Consider the following 21,166-nt stretch of genomic DNA (forward strand, 5'->3'; position numbering starts at 1 on the left):
TTTATTTTTTTATTTTCATTTAAAAAAAAATTATATTTACATTATTTAATGTTGATTCTACATTTTTCTCTTAAATCGCATTTCTTATCAACACTCGATCATGCACCAAAGCATACGACTGCTAGTAATTATTTAATTCTAAAATATTTAAAAAGGCAATGATCAAGTGAGATATTTGGAAAAAAGAGTGCACCACAATTTTACCATTTTCCATTTTATTCGAGGTCACAACTATTATTCTATTATTATTCTATGCTGTCTCTGTAGAGAAGCATCTATTATCGCAGTCTCTCTTTTGTCCGACTCAACATATCCTAACGAGGGATAATTCACGAGAAGGGTAGAGTATCGATCTTTCCCCCAATATTTTAGTCACTTTCTTTGATTTTTAGCATCTTTCATTGCAAAATAAGGATGACTGAATTGGGCTTATTGTTGTTGCCATTATGTCCGGCTCGGTGATTTAATGATTACGAGGCACTATTTTATTACGAATTATGTCGAGTAAGATATATGATGTTACATGATTGCATAACAACATATATCAATTAGTTTTAATTTTGGGATCGTCTTGATTTCGTCATCTTTAAGCCGACGAACTGGTTCACGAGCTTTCTCAGAAACTGAGTGCCCTTATATGATGATAAAATTGCATGCCATATAGACGAAGTTTAAAGAATCTTTTCATCTCTCCTTCGAATGAGTGCATTGCACGTTTTAATTTCACCCGAGAAAACTATGCACATTATTAGAAGTTGGGATTTAAATTTCTTCATATTATTTCTGGGCAGTACCAGTTGTTTTTCTCTTCGAGTTCATAGGTATCCCTTCAGCCTTAAGCCAAGAACAGTTTACAGGCATTGCTAATGGAGTGTTATGAAGGCGAGGCCAGAAAGGCCAAGGAAATTGCAGAGAAAAAATTTGATGTCCAGGATTTGGAAGGGGCCAGGAAGATGGCATTGAAAGCTCAGAGTATATATCCTCTTCTTGAAGGTCTCACTCAATTCATGGCAGTTTTGAACGTCCACCTGGCTGCTGTTCCTGGCCAGAAAACCAAGGGTTTGGTTGATTATTACAAGGTTTTAGATGTGGGTTCCGAAGCTCAAGTTTCTGTAATCAGGAAACAGTATAGGAAATTGGCTTTGTTGCTGCACCCTGATAAGAACAATGGTGTAGGAGCTGAGAGAGCATTTAAGTTGGTTGCGGAAGCTTGGGGAATTCTTTCCGATGAAACTAAAAAGGCTCAGTACGATAAAGTGAGAAGTGGGTTGCGAAGGCCTTTCAGAGGTAATGCCCATGGTGGCAATTGGACACCTAGTAATGAGGCTCAGAAAGAAAGCCAGAGATGCTCCGGCCAAAGTGTCTATTATGCTGCGTCTACAGAGGCCGTGGCAAGGTTTGTGAGACAAATATTTGACAAAATGCATAGGAAGGATGTCGATAATGAGGGTTTTAGTGAGGCGTTTGGTGGGGGTAAGAAGAGAAAAAACCATGGTGCTGAGGATGACGATGAGGATGATGATTGTGTTATTCTGGAACATGGTTTCGGCGAGGAGAACGATAGGGCAGAGATCTATGAGGGCAATTCACGTACAAAAGGGAAAGAGATGGTCATAGTTGGTTTGCCCTTGTTTTCTGATCAAATTAAACCCCAAAAGATTAGTGGGGATGAGAGCGGGGTAAAACCCCGCAAAGCTAAAAGATTTACAAAAAAAGCAAACAGACAGAGAAAGGAGACAAAGATGGCTGTGCCAGATGCGGATTTTTATGATTTTGATGGAGACAGGGCGGAAGAGTCATTTGAGGCAGATCAAATTTGGGCGGCGTACGATGATGATGATGGAATGCCGAGGTTTTATGCTCGTATACGAAAGATTATATCCTTTCATCCATTTAAGGTGCAGATGACTTGGCTTGACTCATTGCTCGATAATGATCCCGCTCTTACTAAATGGCGCAAGGCAGGGTTTTATGTGGGGTGCGGAGATTTCAAGTTTGTAAATACTTTAACCACGAACAGTATCAATACTTTCTCTCACATTATGAGGTGGGAGAGATCCAGGGGAGGGATTAAAATTATGCCAAGAAAGGGAGATGTTTGGGCTCTGTATAGCGACTGGTCCCCTGATTGGGATAAATCAACTCTTGAAGAAATTAGGCATTCATATCTCCTGGTGGAGATTCTCGGTGATTCTGTAAATGGAATTGGGATTGATGTTGTTCCTTTTGAGAAGGTGGAAAAATTCAAGACTCTTTTCCAAAGGATGAACATTGAAGGTTTTACAGAGAAGAACATGCTGAGATTCTCACATAAGGTGCCGGCACGCAGACTTAAAGGGAATGACGCCATGAATATACCAAGAAATTCTTGGGAGCTTGATCCAGCAGCACTTCCAGCAGATATGGTTCAGGAGGGTGTACCACAAAAATGGTAATAGCTAATATTTACTTTTGTAAATTTCAAATGGGGAATGTTGTGCATGGTCCTTGAGCAGTTTGGTTTTTTGCATGTATTTTTCCGTCTCAATGTAATTACGATTAGAATCACCATCTACAGGATGGCTTATGGTCGAAGCTTATGTATAGTGTACTCTATTAAATTGGTCTACATTCGCAAACTAGGTTGGTGTTCTGAACTACTCCTTTTTGACACTAGAATCCAACATGGAGCATCTACAGCTCTGAAATAGGTGATTTATATGTACATTTGTAAACATATATTAGTCTATTGTAAAATAAGCACAGACAAAATTTGTGGCATTACAGTATGATGATGATCAGAGCATTCAGTATGTATAGTTAGTCAGCCAAGAATAGATTTTCCCATCATAAAAATGGGGAATGTTTTGCATGGTTTTGGTCTCAATGTAATTTGAATGAAAATCGCTATTATTGTGGAAGTTATGTACTGGATATTCACTGAAATGGATCTATAATAGTAAACTGGGTTGCTGTTTTGAATACCTTTTTGACACTAAAATCCAACGTGGAACAGCTATGTGTTGTTATATTGAACAGCTCTGAAATGAGTTATTGGTATGTAAGTTTGCAAAAATATATTCCTCTATTGTAAAATAAGTACAGACAAAATTTGTTGCAATACAATATGATTATGATCAGAAAATTCAGTATATAGTTGATCAATCTAGGATAGATATTTCCAATCTTAATTTCAGTCATTTATTTGTAACTTGAAACTCAAGTGAATTACAATTAGGAATCAAATACTTGATCAAAGCTATTAGATTTCGATAATCTATGTAAATGTTCCATCCTTTTTCTGGTTCTATTGTGTAAGTTTTTTTAGCATCAACCTTTTAGATCACATTACATGATCGTTCATCAGAATGCAAGAGAGTCAAGGAGAAGATGATGGATCATGTAGTCTGATCTGCATTGATGCTAAAAAACTTACACAATCGAACCCAGAACAAAGATAAAAGTTTAAAACAATATACTTGGCTTCAAAATAGTTTTTGGGTTAAAGAGTGTTTTCTCGGATCATTGTGTCCTATTGAAGCCTGCAATTTGACATTTTAGCGTCAACCAGTATCAAGCAATGCCATGAGAATAATCTTATGACTGGCTTCAACAAATTATCTTGGTGAGGCTATGATTTATTTTCATAGTGTTTTATAAAGCTTACATTTTCGCATTTTTTAATCTGGTTATTCTAACAATAACGACAGTAAAAATTTATGCTCTTCCCATATCCACATTGTTTCTGAATAGATTTTAGTTGGGTTCTTCTGACTTAGATGATTTCTTATAACTTTTGTTTGCTAACAATGGGACCCTAAAAAATAGTTGGATACACAAATCCAAGAAAGGGTTTCACTTGAAGTCTTGACTTGTAGCCAAAATCCATTTGGAATTCCGAGCTTGCTGATTTCCATGACTTGTAGATAAATTTTATGCAATTGAGAAGAACAAAATCTGAGTTGGGCACAGGAATCTCTTAACCCATTATATCAGATATGTGCACCAGTTATTGGATCATTGTAGCTCTCAAAAGTGGTACTAAATAGGGGCTATTAATTCAATTTCATCCAATTTATATTGTCTACTGGCCAAAAATTTATCTTTCCAATGAGAGGTTATAAGATGATCTTATATTACTACTTACAGACTATATTTTTCTTCTTCTTGCTTTATATATTCAAATTGACACCTCAGATTATGAAAAGTAGGCTATTTCTTTGTTTTCAGTCACATGAATTATTCTTTTCATTAGGTTACTTTTAAAAGTTTTATTAAGGCAACCTTATTATTGTTGGTTACTTTTTTGGGCTCAGTTTGAGCAGGGTAAGGGCTTTGATAATGCGGGTTGGCATGTGTTTCTAGGAAAAAAAATCTTGTAGCTTAGGTTCAAGTGATTTGTAATGGCAAGTCACTGGTCCCAAATCTTGTAGCTTAGGGTCAATTGATTTGTAATGTTAAGTCTTAGTACCTGTGTTCAATAAGTTATTAGATTAATTGAAAATAATGAGCAGAAAATTTATATTTCTTTTAATCTAAAAGAGTTACGGGTTTCAAATCCGTTTATGTCTTAAAATTGTTAAAAAGTCATGTGAAACATGGGAAGCCCAATAATAGTAGATTGAGTTGGGGTTTTCGTTAATCAATAGTAGTTTATTTGGTCTCTAGTGATTACCCTACCTTTTTAATAAATTTGCTATTGGTTGAAATTCTATAAATTCATTTTTAAAGTATTTTAAGGAGAATTTCAACTATTAATAATTAATGTAGTTTATTTAGTCCCTAGTGATTACCCTACCTTTTTTTAATTTGCTATTTGTTGAGATTCTATAAATTCATTTAAATTTTTTTTTGAGGAGAATTTTAACTATTTATAAGAAATGTAAGATCAAGCAATCTTTTCTTAACTTTCCTAATTACAATTAGAGCCAAGTTTAATTTGAGTAGTTAAAGATATGAATTCTTTTAAGAGATCCTAAAGTTTGTGTTTGTCTGTTTTCATAAAACAATTGAAAATCAATCAAATTGATCATGGTGTAAGGATCAGAAATGATGTTTAGATACATTCATTTATAAACGTTCTCCCTATAAAGCTTATAACTATTTTTTTGTTTTCTTATAATTCAAAAACTAAGTGATGATTGGTCATGTTTGGAGTACTGAGTTTCTAGATGGTTTGAAAAGTTTTTGCATAAATTAAATTTGCCCATTATCCTTTGCCAAGGCCTTCTTCTTGACAAGCACCTTTCTAGCTTGGGAGCTTCGAGTTCTCAAGTTCAACAAACAATTTTGAGATTCTCAAGCATCTTTATGGGTTTTATTCTAGAACTTAGATAGTTTAGTTAAGGAATAATAGCTTCTTTAATCTCTTTCAAGTATAAATTTTCACCTATAAATATTTCGATGGGCAATAGATGTCAAAACTGATTTTTCTTAGATAATGGAGATATTGTTCACCATTTCAAACAATAGAAAGTTGCCTTATGTAAGGTTGCCCCTCTTTTAGATATTCAAACTTTTCCCTTAGAGGGCATAGTACGAAAATATTCGTTAAATTCTTTATCTAATTTGAATGACTGACTGAACTAGGATGGGTTGGGTTTTGAGCCGATGGACATTTCATGTTATGACTACCAATCATGATATTTGATTTGATACTATGGCTCTTGTATGTTTCACATTTTTTTTAATATTTGGATATTATTACAGAAAGTTGCATGACGATTTTGTTTTTCCAGGTATGATTGATGTGTGTATGTTATATGGACTGCCTTAATTATTTTAGATGATGAGTTTCTAGTTAATTAATACTGATCATAGTTATCTTTTGTTTATTCGATGGTTTCTCTTATATGAATATCTAAGAAATTGTAAACTGAAATATGATTTAGTAATGTATTAATTAATTTAATTGTGATGTCTATAAAATAATTATAATTCAATGTGATATCATAATTAACTCTTGTAAGATGACATTTGTTTTGATATATTAATTGTTCTAAATATTTATGTATGTATATATATAAGTTGGCTAGCTAATTTTGTTTCAGCTATCATTATTTGTCTGATATAGTATTACCAATAACTAAGTGAACGAGTTTATTGTCAATGAATTTTGATAGTCATGTAGCCGCCATATTAAAGAGTCAAGATATTATGTTAAATATTGTGAAACTGTGGTTATGGTTGTGATCTATTGTATTTTGTGATGTTATTTAATAGTGAACAAGTTTCATTTGTTTTGTATTGTGATTCAAGATATTATGTTAAATATTGTGAAACTGTGGTTATGGTTGTGATCTATTCTATTTTGTGATGTTATTTAATAGTGAACAAATCTCATTTGTTTTGTATTGTGATTTATTATGGAATTTTCTTTTTGAAAGTTTAAATGATTTAAATGTGAATGTTATGAAGTTTAAATAAATTTTAATTGACAATAGGTGATAGGCATAAGGCTTAGGGGTTTCTTGAATCTTAAAGATGTATTTCAATTATGTTTTAAAGGCCTTGTAATTTTCTGTTATCAAATTGGAAAAAATGGGAGTTTGTTGGTGGTTGGGTGAATACGTGAGCAAGCTTCTTTTTCTTTTCTTTTTATTTCTCTTGCATCTAGGGAAGAGGGGGCTTTGGGACCATTTAGTTATTCTTCAAATTGTATTAGGAGATTCTAAAATTTGGATGTAGAAGGGAAGATTGGATGGAGAGAGCTTGAAGGATATAAAACAAATTCTTCTATTTTGCATAATATTTTCAAGGTAAGATTCAAAAGTTTCCTAGAATTTGTATTGATGTGAACATGGATGTTTATATGATTTTGCACTTGTTTGGTGTTCTCAAGAAAAGAAACATGTGAATCTTTCTAAGGTATTATGACATATTTGTGTTAGGTAGATTTGTGGTAGCTTGTGAAGTTTTGTATATTTTCTTGTAGTAGGGAATACCTATTCAAAAGGTTATCCCTCATTGTCTTTGGGGTTTTGAGTGGAAGTGACTCCTACAAGGGGGCTAAAATTTATGTATGAGTATCCTTATTTGTCAAATCTCAGATATGGGTATCTACTTGTGTGATTGTGTTGGAGAGGAAATGTGGTTTTAGTGAATGGAGGGTTGCGTATAAATGTGGATTCAAAAAGAGAATTTGTGATTGGAAATATGAATAACTTGTAAAGCTATCATTTATCTCTTTTATGGTTGAGTCCACTCCCCCTATTAAGAATCCTTTGTGATCATGGTTAAACATATAAATGTACAAAGTTTTGAATTGTTCTTGTGTAGAAAAAATAGTGTTTAATGTGGTTTGAGATGAGCCATTTGTTTTGAAGGATTTGAGCAATACAAATCCACAAAACTTGAAGAATACATGAATGTAAAAACCTTTCACATAAAAGAAAAATATAAGAAGACGCAAGGCATTCCTCTGAAAATATGCAAATTGTATTCTCAAAAATGAAAAAGATGAGAGATAATTACAAAATATCAATCCTTATAGAAGGAGATCGAAACCCAAAAAAGGGAAACCTAAAAGGTAAATGCCATTTAATAGATACTAATTAATTATTAAATGTGAATGCATAAGTGCATAAACTGAAATCTTAAGAAGGGACTAAAGGTAATTTAATAAATAAAATTAAATTCAAGCTTTAATCTAACACCACCCCACCCCCCCTTAAGACGAGCAACAAATTAGCTGCAAACAATGCAGAAAGCAATCTTGGGTCCCAACAACAAGGCCTGATGAGGTACCCAATCACAATCAAATCTCTATTGAATAGGGAAATAGAGAAAACCTATTGGGAAAAACTCTACTCCAAAAGGAGATAGAAAAGGATGCACAAACGAAACATTTCAAGAGAATCTCTCAAGACCATAAGTACAATGAAAGCCTCCATGATAGAAGCTCGAGACTCCATAGCCCCCCCAGAATGATAGAACTCCTGTGTTGATCCATTTCGTCAAATATTAAATATTTCCTATGATCATTCCTCTCTCAGGTATTCAGGGAATCTTCCCAAATAGATGGAATATTACTATTATGTTAATGTCTGTTGAATTAATGTTACTAGCTGTCAATTTGAACCCTTCGGTACTTTTTGTTTATTTGGATGATATGATGGGTCAATCATTTGCCTTATCAGTGTTAACGGTGGCAACTCTAGATTCTGCTATTGGGTTTGGTGTGATGTGGAGCCTAAATAGAATTAGAGGTTTATTCGATGCGATTTCCCTCCAGATTATTTCTATGGGGGTTTGGGGGCAACACCCCCAAGATGGGGTCAAGGGGCAGTGCCCCTGTGGGGTCTTGGGTGTGCTCCCTGTTGTAGTATAAGGTGGGGTTGAGGGACCTGCAGGCATTTTTGGGGGTAGTGCCCTCGAAGCCAAAAAATGCCCTTATATTGTAAAAGACGTCGGCTACTATTTTTCTATTATTCTAGCCCAAATTTTGTAAGCGACAAAAGCTTGTAGAACAAGGCTTAGGGTTAGGGATTTCATTATGAATGGTGATATTGTAACTTCTTGCGGTATTGAGCTTTAAGGGATTACAGATTGTAATCAGGTTGTAAGAATTGGATAATAATAATACTAGACTTGCTGTTGGTGGACATAGCCCAGGGATTGGGTGAACCACATTAAATCTTGGTGTCTTGTGTTCTCTTTTGTGCGATCTATTATTTTCTAATATTGGTTATGTTTGCATGTAACTGCTATTTCTATATGAGGTTAATCTTAACAAGTGGTATCAGAGCCAAGTGGTTATTTTTTTTAGCTAGACCATTGTCATTTTTTATATCGATCGTCTACAGAAAGCTCTCATGGTTGAGTGGGAGTCTCACAGTTGAGTGGGAGAGATTGAAAATGAGGGTAAGTTGAGGGTTAACAAGTTTAATGGGCAGAACATTCAATTATGGAAAATGCAAATGGAGGACTATCTTTATTAGAAGGATTTATGGAAGCCATTGGAAGGATAAACCAAGAATCAAGGATCTATGACAAATGACAACTGGGATATTTTGGACAGAAAGGCACTTGGAAGCATTCGATTATGCCTGGTACCATTAGTGGCATTTAATATTACAAAAGTGAAGACAATAGAAGAGTTGATGCAAAACCTAACAAAACTGTATGAAAAGCCCTTAGCTTCAAACAAGGTATTTCTCATGAAGCATTTATTTAATATGAAAATGATAGAAGGTGGATCTGTTGCAGATCATTTAAATGAGTTTAATACTATTACTAGTCAGTTATCTTCTGTGGGTATCAATTTTGATGAAGAAATTAGAGCTCTCTTGATTTTGTGTTCTTTGCTTGAAAGCTAGAATGCCTTGGCAATGGTTGTGAGTAATTCTATTTTTGGATCTAGTACCCTAAAATATGATGATGTGATTGGTGTTATTTTGAGTGAGGAAACTCGTAGGAAAGCCTCCAATAGATCTACATCAGGAAGTTCTTTGAACGCACAAAGCAGAGGCAGAACAACTGGGAGAGGAAACAATTCTAGAAATCATGGGAAATCAAGAGGAAAGTCAAAGGGGAAGAGGTCTTAATCTAGAGGATCGAGAGATTGTTGGTACTATGGGAAATTAGGGCATAAGAAGAAAGATTGCTAGATTTGAAAGAACAATGAAGGAGATAAAATGGAAGGGAACAAGGAGGCAAATGTGGTAAGTAACAAATTTGAAGAGGATGTTTTGCTTCTGTCTTTAGAAAGTGTTGATGATTCATAGGTTTCAAATTTTGATGCTTCATTTTGTGCTACACCTCATAGAGGTTATTTCATTGATTACGTCCAAGGGGATTTTGGGCTTGTTTATTTGGGGGATAATGAACCTTGTCATATTGTTGGAAAGGAAAAAGTTAAGATTAAGTTGTAAAATGAGAATCATTGGCTACTATATGAGGTAAGACATGTTCCAAGGCTGAGTAGGAATATAATTTCAGTAGGGCAACTTAGTGATGAGGGTTGTGTAGTTACTTTTAATGATTAAAATTGGAAGGTTTCAAAAGGTTCCCTTGTAGTAGCAAAAGGTGTGAAGGTAGGCACCTTATATCTTTGTACAGGTGATATTGTTCCTTCTACTTTGATTGTTTTAGAGAAAAATGAATGTTCAGGAACAGTTGCTACAGTTGAGTAGGGAGAACAGATAGTAGGTGATATTATTCCTTCATCTTTGATTGTTTTAGAGAAAAATGAATGTTTAGGAACAGTTGCTACAGTTGAGTAGGGAGAACAGATAGCTACTGTACATTATGATACAACATTGTGGCACAACGGGCTTGGCCACATGAGCAAGAAAGGTACGAAAGTAATTCATTCAAAGAAAGTTTTACCAAGTTTAAAATGTGTTAATATGAATGTATGTGAAAGTTGTGTATGGAAAACAAAAGAAAGCGAGTTTTGAAGATTGGGAAGGAAAATAAAAGTGAAAAATTAGAGCTTGTGCATACAGATGTATGGGGACTAGCTTAGGTATCTTCCCTTGGTGGCTCTCATTATTATGTTACATTTATTGATGATGCAACTAGAAAAGTATGGGTTTATTTCCTTAGAAAAAAATTTGATGTATTTCAAACTTTTAAGAAATGGAAATGGTTGGTTGAAAATGAGATTGGAAAGAAATTAAAATGTCTCAAATTTGATAATGGTGGTGTGTATTGCTCCATTATAGTCATGTCTCAGATTAAAAACCGTTCCAAGGACTCTACATGAAAATGAAGTGGCTAAATGCATGAACATGACTATAATGGAGTGTACAAGAAGCATGAGGTTGCATGCAGGGTTGCCCTTAAACATGTGGGTGGAGGCTGTTAATACTACTATATATTTGATTAATAGAGGTCCCTCTACTCCTTTGGGTTGTGGTATTCCAGAGGAAACATGGACTGGTAAGAAGGTGAGTTATTCTTAGAACCTTTGGTTGTAAAGCATTTGCTCATATAGATTCTAAAAATAGAACCAAGTTGGAAGCTAAGTCAAAAAAATGTGTAATTGTTGGATATGACATTAATGAATTTGGTTATAGGCTTTGAGATTTTTAAAATCATAAAATTATAAGAAGCACGAATGTCATATACAATGAGAAAATGTTGTACAAAAATATGTTGCAATAACATGAGAAGAAAGAAAATGATTATATAGTGCTAGATGATACTCTAAAAGCTGATGTTCTAGAAATTCCTCATGATGTGGAACAACTACAACAACAATTATCACACACCCCAGTGAATGTTAGATGATCAACATGAATGAGTAGACCTCCAGAAAGATTTTCTCCTTCCTTGTATTCTACTTTAATTACTGATGCTGGTGAACCTAAATGTTATAATGAAGCTATGCAGGTGGATACAAAGATTCAAAGGGAGTCTGCAATGAAAAAAGAAATGAAGTCTTTGCTGAAATATAAGACATGAGATTTATGCAAGTTTCCTGCAAGTAAAAAGGCTTTACATAATAAGTGGGTTTACAAGTTGTAAAAGAGAAGATGGAGATAAGAAAATATTTATAGCCAGGATAGTTGTAAAAGGATTTGCATAGAAAAAAGACATCGATTTTGATGAGATATTATCTCCTGTTGTTAAGATGACTTCTATAAGCACTATTTTAAGTATTGTGGCTACTAAAGATTTGCATTTGGAGCATCTTGATGTTAGAACAACCTTCCTTCATGGTGATTTGGATGAAGAGATATATATGGCTTAGCCATAGGGATTTGAGGTCAAAGGTAAGGAGAACTAAGTGTGCAGATTAAAGAAAAGTTTATATGGCTTGAAGCAAGCACCTCAGCAATGGTATGTAAAATTTAACAGGTTTATGCATGAGCATGGATATAATATGTGTCATTAAGATCATTGTGTTTATATTAAGAGGTTGGATTATGACAACTACATTATTTTATGTTTATATGTTGATGATATGCTTGTAGCTGGGTCTAACATGGATCACATTAAGGGGCTGGATTTTGTAGGGGATATTAATACCAGATGGAGTACTACAGGTTATGTATTTATTGTTGCTAGGGCAACAACGAGTTGGGTTTCTAGGTTACAAAAGGTTAATGATTTATCCATTATAGAGATAGAGTATGCTGCTGCTATAGAGGCAACTAAGGAGATGATATGGCTTTAGTTCTTCTTGGAAGAATTGGGACACCCTCAGAAGGATAATTATTTTTTTACAAATAGTCAAAGTGCCATTCATCTTGCAAAGAATTCAGCTCTGCATTCAAAGATAAAACAAATACAGTTGTGGTACCATTTCATTCGATCAATTTTGGATGATGGACAATTAAAGTTGGAGAAGATACATACAAATGATAATCCAACAGATATGTTCACAAAGGTTGTGACAAGGGAGAAGTTGAATTCCTTTTCGACTTTGGTTGGTCTTCTTGACTGAATAGAATAAAAGAACAAAAAAGTCTAGGGTGGTTTGATATTCTAGTGGGAGGTATAGGTTTAGCAGTGCTATGATCAGTCTCCAAGTGGGAGGTTATTATTGTGGAGTTTGATCAGTCTCCAAGTGGGAGATTGTTGTGATGTGGAGCCTAATCATACTTAAGGGTTTATTCAACGTGATTTCCCTCAGATTATTTCTATGGGGGTTTGGGGGCAACACCCTAGGTTCACTCCCTATCACAGTATAGGGTGGGGTCAAGGGGCAATGCCCCCACAAGGGCAGTGCCCCTAAAGCCAAAAATGCCCTTATATTGTAAAAGACATCAGCTACTATTTTTTTATTATTCTAGCCCTAATTTTGTAAGTGGCAAAAGCTTGTATAAATAGGCTTAGGTTTAAGGATTTCATTATGAATGGTGATATTGTAGCTTCTTGTAGCAATATTGAGTTGTAAGGGATTATAGATTGTAATTAGGTTGTAATCACTGGATACTAATAAAATTTGACTTGCTATTGGTGGACGTAGCCTAGGGATTGGGTGAACAACATTAAATCTTGGTGTCTTGTGTTCTCTTTTGTGCAATCTATTATTTTTTGATATTGGTTATATCTATCTAAGGTTAATCCTAACGGGGTTGGCTATCCCAGTTATTACTTTCCAAATTTGAGGGAGGTCACTGCAATAGAATCTATCAATCCCATGAAGTGCCAACATGAATTGTTTTGGTCAGAGGGGGAACGAATTGGCTGCTACAAATACAAAGAATTCCAAAGCACATAACTAATATAGCTAACCACTATAGCTAACCAACTCACTACTTTGGTTTGGCTCCTAATATTTTATAGGCTATAGGTGGGTTGCCCTAAAGATCCTTTTAGAATAGTAGGGCTTCCCATACCCATAGCTTAAAATAGTGGGGGTAGGGGTAGAGGTGCATGCATCTTCACGATTGATGACAAATTGCACTATTGAACTAAACTATAATTGCCCTTCCCTTAGGGCCCTTTGATAAACATACCAATGTGGCTCCAACCTGAAGGAAACAAAGGCAGTGGATAAGGATGATAAAACCCATGTATGTAAGATGCATCTAGAAGTCCTAGTTGATGCTCAAAGGAGAAAGTATGATAATTTTGAAATTTAATCTCCATTAATGGAGGTGGGATAACAGGTAATCTGAATCTATTATTTGAGAGGAGATGTGTTTTGTCTGATATATCCTCAAAAACTGCAGTAAGTGGTTCAATGACTGGAGCTACAATGGTAGGAAATTTTGAAGAGCAATCTTGTGCAAGAGATGGAATCTGAACATGAGGTGGAGGTGTGGAAGTCACAACATTGGTCTCAAGAACAACACATAAGTTCAAGCAACCTGACTTTACCTCAGTAGACTCTCGTGAAAAAGGAGAGTGAGTCTTTGATAGTGGAGATGGTGGACCAAAATGTGAGAAGAAATATAGGTGGGAAGTATGATCAACAGTCCCTATAGCAATAATATTTCCTATCTCACTATCTTTGATGTGCATTGAATCTTGTGCAAACTCAGTTGTCTTCCCTGCCCCACTGTGTGTAATTTGATAAATAGTGAGAAGGTTAGAATACAAAGATGGAACACAAAGTATGTCATGAAATGTACCATCATCAATGTCAATAGAACCTTTCCCACATTAAGTCATGATAGTTTTGTTCCCCATCAAAATGTGTGGAGTAGAGGAAGCCTTAAAAGAAGAATATCAATGTTGCTCTTTTGAAGGAGAGTTGTCAAATCTAAAACCTATTTTGCATAGCCATCTAGCTTCTTCTCATAGTAATGTGACCCATCATTATTAGGCTTACTACAATAAGCACACTTTGGTCTTTTTGGATTTGGTTTACCTCCCTTAGGAGTAGGTGGCCCTGACGAACTATGAGTGCTAGAATCAATCTAAGGCTCTATAGAATGAGATTTCTATGTCTTCTCCTTTGTCCTTAAAGATGCTGACCTACCAATGCATAAGTCTGTGAGCTCATGAGAGAATCCAACTAAGAGAGCTTAGCTTGATCTTGAGTCAAAAAATCACAAAATACCTCAAAGAATGGCATGGTAAATCTATTACCCAAAGCATCTTTGGTAGAATGGAATGTAGAAGCAAAAATATGAAAGTTTCCATGAAGCTCAGAAATAATAAGATAAATGCACTCAATGTCAGTCTTGGTCTTCTCACAACCCTACAATAAAGATCTTTGTTGATTGAACTTCATGAAGAAGTCCTCAATGGAAGAAAATGAATCTGGTACAAGAGAGGTAAGCTCTGCCTCAATCCAAAGTTCCCTAAACTCATTCATTGTACCAAACAAGCCTTCAAGCTTGGTCTACATAGCTAGAGGGGTATTGCACCCATCAAGATGAAACTATAGATTATCAGATACATGTAAAGCAATCAATCCTATTGCCTCATCCATCTTGTTCCTATGTTGCATGACCTTAAAAGGCCTCTATAAAACTAGTTGCAATGCATCTAAACAAGACCACAACCCTTTTGACTAGAAAAGCCATGTCATCAAGGTCTTCCATTTGTGGTAGTTATGATGGGTTAGAAGTTCTAGACATGAAGAGGTCTTGACCATTTTTTTATAAGGTGTTATTTTTTTTTTGAATTTTTTTTGGTTTACTGATTTAAATAACAAAAGCAATAATATAAAACACCCCCCACAATACAAAAAATTGAACCCTAGTTGCTAGAAGGAATGCGTAAAAAAGAAAAGAGAAAAAAGACTCTAGTTTAGAAGCACATGTAACTTTGAGGAATACTGATGAAAAATGGCAGAGAACCTAAATAGGTATTGAGAAGAGATTTCTGACACTTTTTCCAGATCAAAAAATAGAGCTATAATGAAGAAGTTATGCCTTGCATAAGATAAAAGTCATCAATAGAATTCAAGTGCAAAAATAGGTACCAAACTAGAAAAAAATCCAAAAAATACATCCTCCATCATCTTCTTCTTTGAACCAACTTTCTAACACTTTTTTTGGATCGAAAAGAGACCCTCGTATGCTCAAGATATTGCTAAAAAATGATAGGCCCCCCAAAATTGCAATAAAAATGAATTTATTAAAAAAAAAAAAAACTTCACCACAACCACCACTGGTGGTGCAGTGGTGGCTGGGTAGTGGAGCCACTGATAGAGCTACTAGGTGAGTTGCACTATAGAGGAGTGGTGATTGGGAGTTGTGTCAGTGATGGGAAGTGATCTACGACAACACCTGAAACTGGGCAAAAGGTGGTGTGCTGGCTGAAAAAATATGGTGATGACTGTAGTGGTGTTTTAAACACTATGCGGTTTTAAAAATAAATCATCACAATTTAAACCACTGTAGTGTTTATTATATTTATACATTTTTGAAAGAAAAACTATCTTGATATGTGTGCAGGGGGGCGTATGATCCAGGTAGGCAGATGTTTGTTGCCTCCTAGGTCAATGTTGTCCAAAAATGACAAACTTTATATGAAAATGGGGGTTTTGACGTCTTTTGAATCCAACCAAAAACACCAGATCTATTCTATCAAACCCTCATTCTTTTTTTTCTCCAAATATTGAACAAGCTACAACAAATCTAGCTTTAATAGCATGAAGGATTTGAGCAATACAAATCCACAAAGCCTAAAGAATAGTTTTGCATGTAAAAACTTGTCATAGAGAAGAAAAAGAAAAGAAGAGGCAAGGGCTTGCTTTGAAAATATGCAAATTGCATTCTTAGAAATGAAAGAGATGAGAGATAATTATAAAAGATCAATCCTTATAGAAGGAGATTGAAACCCCAAAAAGGGTAACCTAAAAGGTAAATTCCATTTAATAATTACTAATTAATTATTAAATGTGAATGAATAAGTGCATAAAGTAAAATTTTAAGAACGGGGTAAAGGTAATTTAATAAATGGAATTAAATTAACACTTTACTCTAACATGTATGATCCTAGTTTGTTATGTGACTCCTTTCTTAGGGTCAACTCAAAAATAACCCTACGACTAGTTAAATAACTCAATTTTAATTTCAGAGGACTATGTATTATAGAAGGAGAAGAGTATGGAGTTACTAATCTTGACTTTTAATTAATGAATACCTATTGAGTAGTAGTCAATGTGCACTTGGTCTACTAGTGAAGTTGAAAGGTTCTTAAAGACCCCACCAAGGATCAAGTCTTGTTGAGTAAAGGCTCTTGTGACATCGAAAAGCGATGAGGTCGAGATTGTACCCCAAAAAAATTTGGTGTAATGGATATCCCTTAATCCTTGGATCTTAGTCAAAGAGGTTCATTTGTAAGGCTCTTTCTCCCATATTAGGTAACAAAAATGATTTCACGAAAGACCTCCATAAAACAAAACTATTGAATATTATATATATTTTTTGTTAAAAACTAAATGATCTTTTGCATGTAATGAGTTAAATCATGTAAAACATTATGAAGAAATGATACTCACTACGAACACATACAAAAACTAGATTAATATCTATTTCAAGAAAACATTATTTGGTATGTTGATTATTAGATGAGTGAGTTTTCATTATGCTTTGCAATTTAAATGATGAAATTTCTTTGTAACTTTAAAACATAATAGACCATGTGATTAAAATTTTGGTATAACATACATTATCTATTTGAAATAAATTCAAATATATATATATTTTTTGTAATTTTGACATCATTAATAAAAGTAGTTGAAAAAGGCTTTAAATCTTAAATTAAAAGTTTCATAAAAAAGATAATGATAATGAATCTTGTGTATTAAAGTGAACTATATATTTAAGTTTGTGTACAATTATATCATAAAAATATATCTATATGTATTAGAAATGCATAATAATCAATTCCTAATAATAAGTTAAAAGTTTATTTACTAATTAAATATTATAGCATTCATTAATATCCAAAATGTATATTTTTGATATGTAAATAGTTACTAAGGGGAACCACATATTATATTAATTGAGAAAATATTCCATCACTTTCTTGTGATGATGGTGGAGGTTCAACTAGGACCAACCCATTCACAATATGAGCTCATTACCAGAGAAAGCCAATAGAGAGCCATAAAAGTTGACCAACCCCCAACTATATTTTGATATACTACGATATGTTCATAATGAACTATGAAAAGGTATAAATATAGTAGTAATTAAAAGAAACACCCCCGACCCCCCCTCCACACACACACACATATGTACTCACACACACACACACACACACACACACACACACACACACACACACACACACACACCTATAACTTCAATTAAATTTTTTAAATATGTTAAATATGTTTTTTGTCTGGGCTTTCCCATGGAAGCCTCTTTCATGAAGCCACACCCTCCCATAAAAAGATTTGATTACATGGGATCCAACTACCCATGAGTAAAATTATAAACATACTTTTACCATTTTAGTTTATCCATTTTGACATACACAATAAAAGATATATATGGATTATACTATGTTCTTTCAATACTACTTTCAATCTAAAAATAATAAATATACTCTTTAGCTATAAGTATAAGTATAAGTATAAATATAAATATGTATTCTCACACAAATTTTACTCTACAAAATCTATTCATGAAACTAAGATGCATCCCTTTTCACTACTCATACCTTTTTGATTACTTTCCATCTTTAACACCATATATGACTAACACACATATTCTCCAATAGAAACTAGTGCCTTACCAATTTCATGTGTGCTATCTAGATGTAGGAATCTACAAAACTATTGCAAACCACCACATATAGGACAAATACCTTTCGAACACATCATCTTATAATAAATGCACCCACCATCTTGTCTACATATCATAATTGAAACAAAATCTCTATATGACTTAGGAGGTGCTTGTAGATCACATTCCTACAAAATATTGTTAGTGTGAAAAGTAAAACATATGTAATGATATATATCATAATGCATGAAAAAATCATAGACCCTATAACAACACACAATACGTGCATGATTAATCTTAACATAAAATTCTTTTTCCATCTCAAATATGGATTATTTTAATATGAGGAAAGCTTTGAAGAAACTTTTCATAATATAATGTTTGAGCCATGTCTAAATAGTGTTTTTCACATCGCTCACAATTTCTAATGCCAAATGACCTTCTAACAACATCTCATTGTCTCTCTAAATTTCAGATTTTTAATCATTTCAACAACTAATTGGAATCTTCAACTTTGTTTTAAATTTTCAAAAAAATTATTCCAAAATTTTAAAACTATTCTTCTACAAGTTCTTTTCAAAATTTTATCATGCATTGGCTCACAATATTTTCATCAATGTAAATTAGAAACTTTGGCTTTCTATGAAAAATTCTAGGAGGTGTTAATATACGTGTATGGTCTTGGTTTTCATTAGGTGCATTAATCTCATAAAATTCAAGTGGTGTATTTTCTTGAAATTCATTACATGCATTCATCACATTGATTTCAAATGGATTAAGTCCATTTTATTCATTAGGTGCATTTATCACATCCATTCAAGTTAATGTATGTTGATCGCTATGATTTGGTGCATTAGTTGCAATTATCATGTTAATTTGGATTGTTGCATGTTAAACATTTTCATTGGGTGCTTTAGATGGCATACCTCCATGTTAAATCCTCAAACACTTACTTTTTCTTACCTTTTTTGCCTCTCATTATTCATTTTTTCCTCTCTTGTTCTTTCCCATTGTTAATATTAATTGTCCTACACATAACATCATGATAAAAATCAGTATTAAAATAGAAAGAAAAAAAGAAAAGAGAATGATTTTGTTATAATCTAAAGTAACAAACCAAAAAAAAGACAAATCAATCATTTCAAAGAAAAATTGACAAAAAGCTACAAAGTTGACAATCAATATCCCATAAACTGATGCCAAAAAAGAAGTGGGGTCCTAAGAAAAACTTGTAGTGCTAGTTTCTAGGCTATTGGTAGTATATTTAATATATATTTTCTCATAATGCATATATGTATTAATGAAACCTAAAATAAACATTCACATTTTCCTCATAACCCATACGTATTATGAAAAACTAGAGGTTCAAGTCTACTTTTCCATATTGTGTAAGAGTTCTTGTAAAATAGGGACTTGAGAAGGAAGGGAGATTAGAGAGAAGTGAATAGGGAGGATAAAAGAAAGATAAGGGGAGATAGAGGGAGAAACAAAGATAAGGGGATGAAGAGAAGGGGAGAGAAAAATATATATGAAGAGATGACGAAGGGGGGATGAAGATAGGGGTCAAGAGAAAGAAGAAAAAGTTGAGAGGGAGGGGGATAGGAGGAAGAAAGGGAGGGGAAGAGATGTGTGTGTGTGTGTGTGTGTGTGTGTGAGAGAGAGAGAGAGAGAGAGAGAGAGAGAGAGAGAGAGAGAGAGAGAGAGAGAGAGAGAGAGAGAGAGAATACCACCCTCACAAATGAGAGGGGGGGTGAATTAGTTGTGAGAAAATTTACTATATAAAAATTATTAAATCCAACTTAAATAAATAAAACAATAATGTTTAATAAGAGATAAACCATACATAGTGACACAATGAGTATTTGACTAGGGAAACCCTTGAATAGAGGGAAAACATCGGTGAGGATGACACCCACAAGATAGTGTACTAATATAAGAGTTCCTTGTGAAAGGATGTGATCCTATTTGGACAAAATACAATGCAATCAATAAAATAATCCTTGCTAAAGGATAGATCCCTATTAGGAGACCTTGAACCCTTGTTAGAAGGTTCAAATCCTATTAAAGGATGATATGATGAAACTAAACTCATTGTTGAAATTTCTTCAATCAACACCAAAGAGTAGATATTTAGGATAACAAATCCAATTCTACAACTAAATTGGCAATACACTTCCTTTGAATCTCAAAATAAATAACCAATTCTATCTCTACTCTGATTTGATCAAACTCACATCCTTTGATCACATCAGCACAATTACATGTGATATGATATGATGATAACATCCAAGGAAAATATCTTTCCTTTGTATCCCATCCAAATAACTAACTAGGACAACCTATTAAAGCTTCTCCAATGTAAAATTTATTACATAGGACCATATCAAGGCATTAATAAAAACGTTCCCAAATATAACAATATAATAAACACAATCTCTAGTAAGATAAGAATCTACATGTTTCACCAACATAATTAACTTCTACTATAATATATTGCACATTTTTCTTCTATGTGTTGGAAACTATAATTGGAGAAATTGTTATGTTGTCATTGATGTCAAAATTATTGGTAAGATAGATTGTCAAAACTATTGGAGAGACATTTCACTAACAATGTAGAGTGCCATATCATTTTATTGATGAAGAGGATTTGAAAAGAAGAGATCATGAGGTGGCCAAATGAAAAGGTTGAGTTGAGATGTTTTAAGTATCATGGAAATACAATGGACATTTGATAAGTTTATCCTTGACAAGATAATGTGTTGTTCAATAAGTATATGAAGAAAAGAAAGTTGGATGAATTTTAGAGTTGAAACAAGCCTAAAGGATAAGCTTGATCAAGTATCAATATTGCACAGTCAATAAAGGAGATGAAGCAAAAGATCAAGGAACTTAAGTAGTAACATAATAGAATAGTTTAAGCTGATTATTCTTGAGAAAATGTATGAAGAAATGTTGGTAGCGACCGAGCATGGTAAGGGTCAAGCAAATCTATTGATTCTAAGTGATAATAAAGTTATAGTTTGAGAACAATTTGAATTTGAGGTTGACACAATTGGGATTTTGAATTAGTCACAGTGCATGGAAGATATGGATTG

General features: G+C 33.8%; 1 protein-coding gene across 1 annotated transcript; it reads left to right on the plus strand.

The window, feature by feature from the left end:
- The first annotated feature begins 378 nt into the window (after positions 1 to 378).
- Positions 379 to 2,963, plus strand: LOC149534065 (uncharacterized). The gene has a single exon (XM_089806608.1). It carries the CDS (start codon positions 867 to 869, stop codon positions 2,433 to 2,435), a length of 1,569 nt encoding a protein of 522 aa, XP_089662734.1. The 5' UTR covers positions 379 to 866; the 3' UTR covers positions 2,436 to 2,963.
- The last annotated feature ends 18,203 nt before the right edge of the window (positions 2,964 to 21,166 follow it).

This window comes from Cupressus sempervirens, chromosome 10 (assembly GCF_028749045.1).
Source record: "Cupressus sempervirens isolate cs-2001-9-10 chromosome 10, ASM2874904v1, whole genome shotgun sequence".
Taxonomy (NCBI): Eukaryota; Viridiplantae; Streptophyta; class Pinopsida; order Cupressales; family Cupressaceae; genus Cupressus; species Cupressus sempervirens.

Coding starts and splice junctions, on each gene's coding strand:
- LOC149534065 (XM_089806608.1), top strand. CDS start 867: ATGGAGTGTTATGAAGGCGAGGCCAGAAAGGCCAAGGAAATTGCAGAG.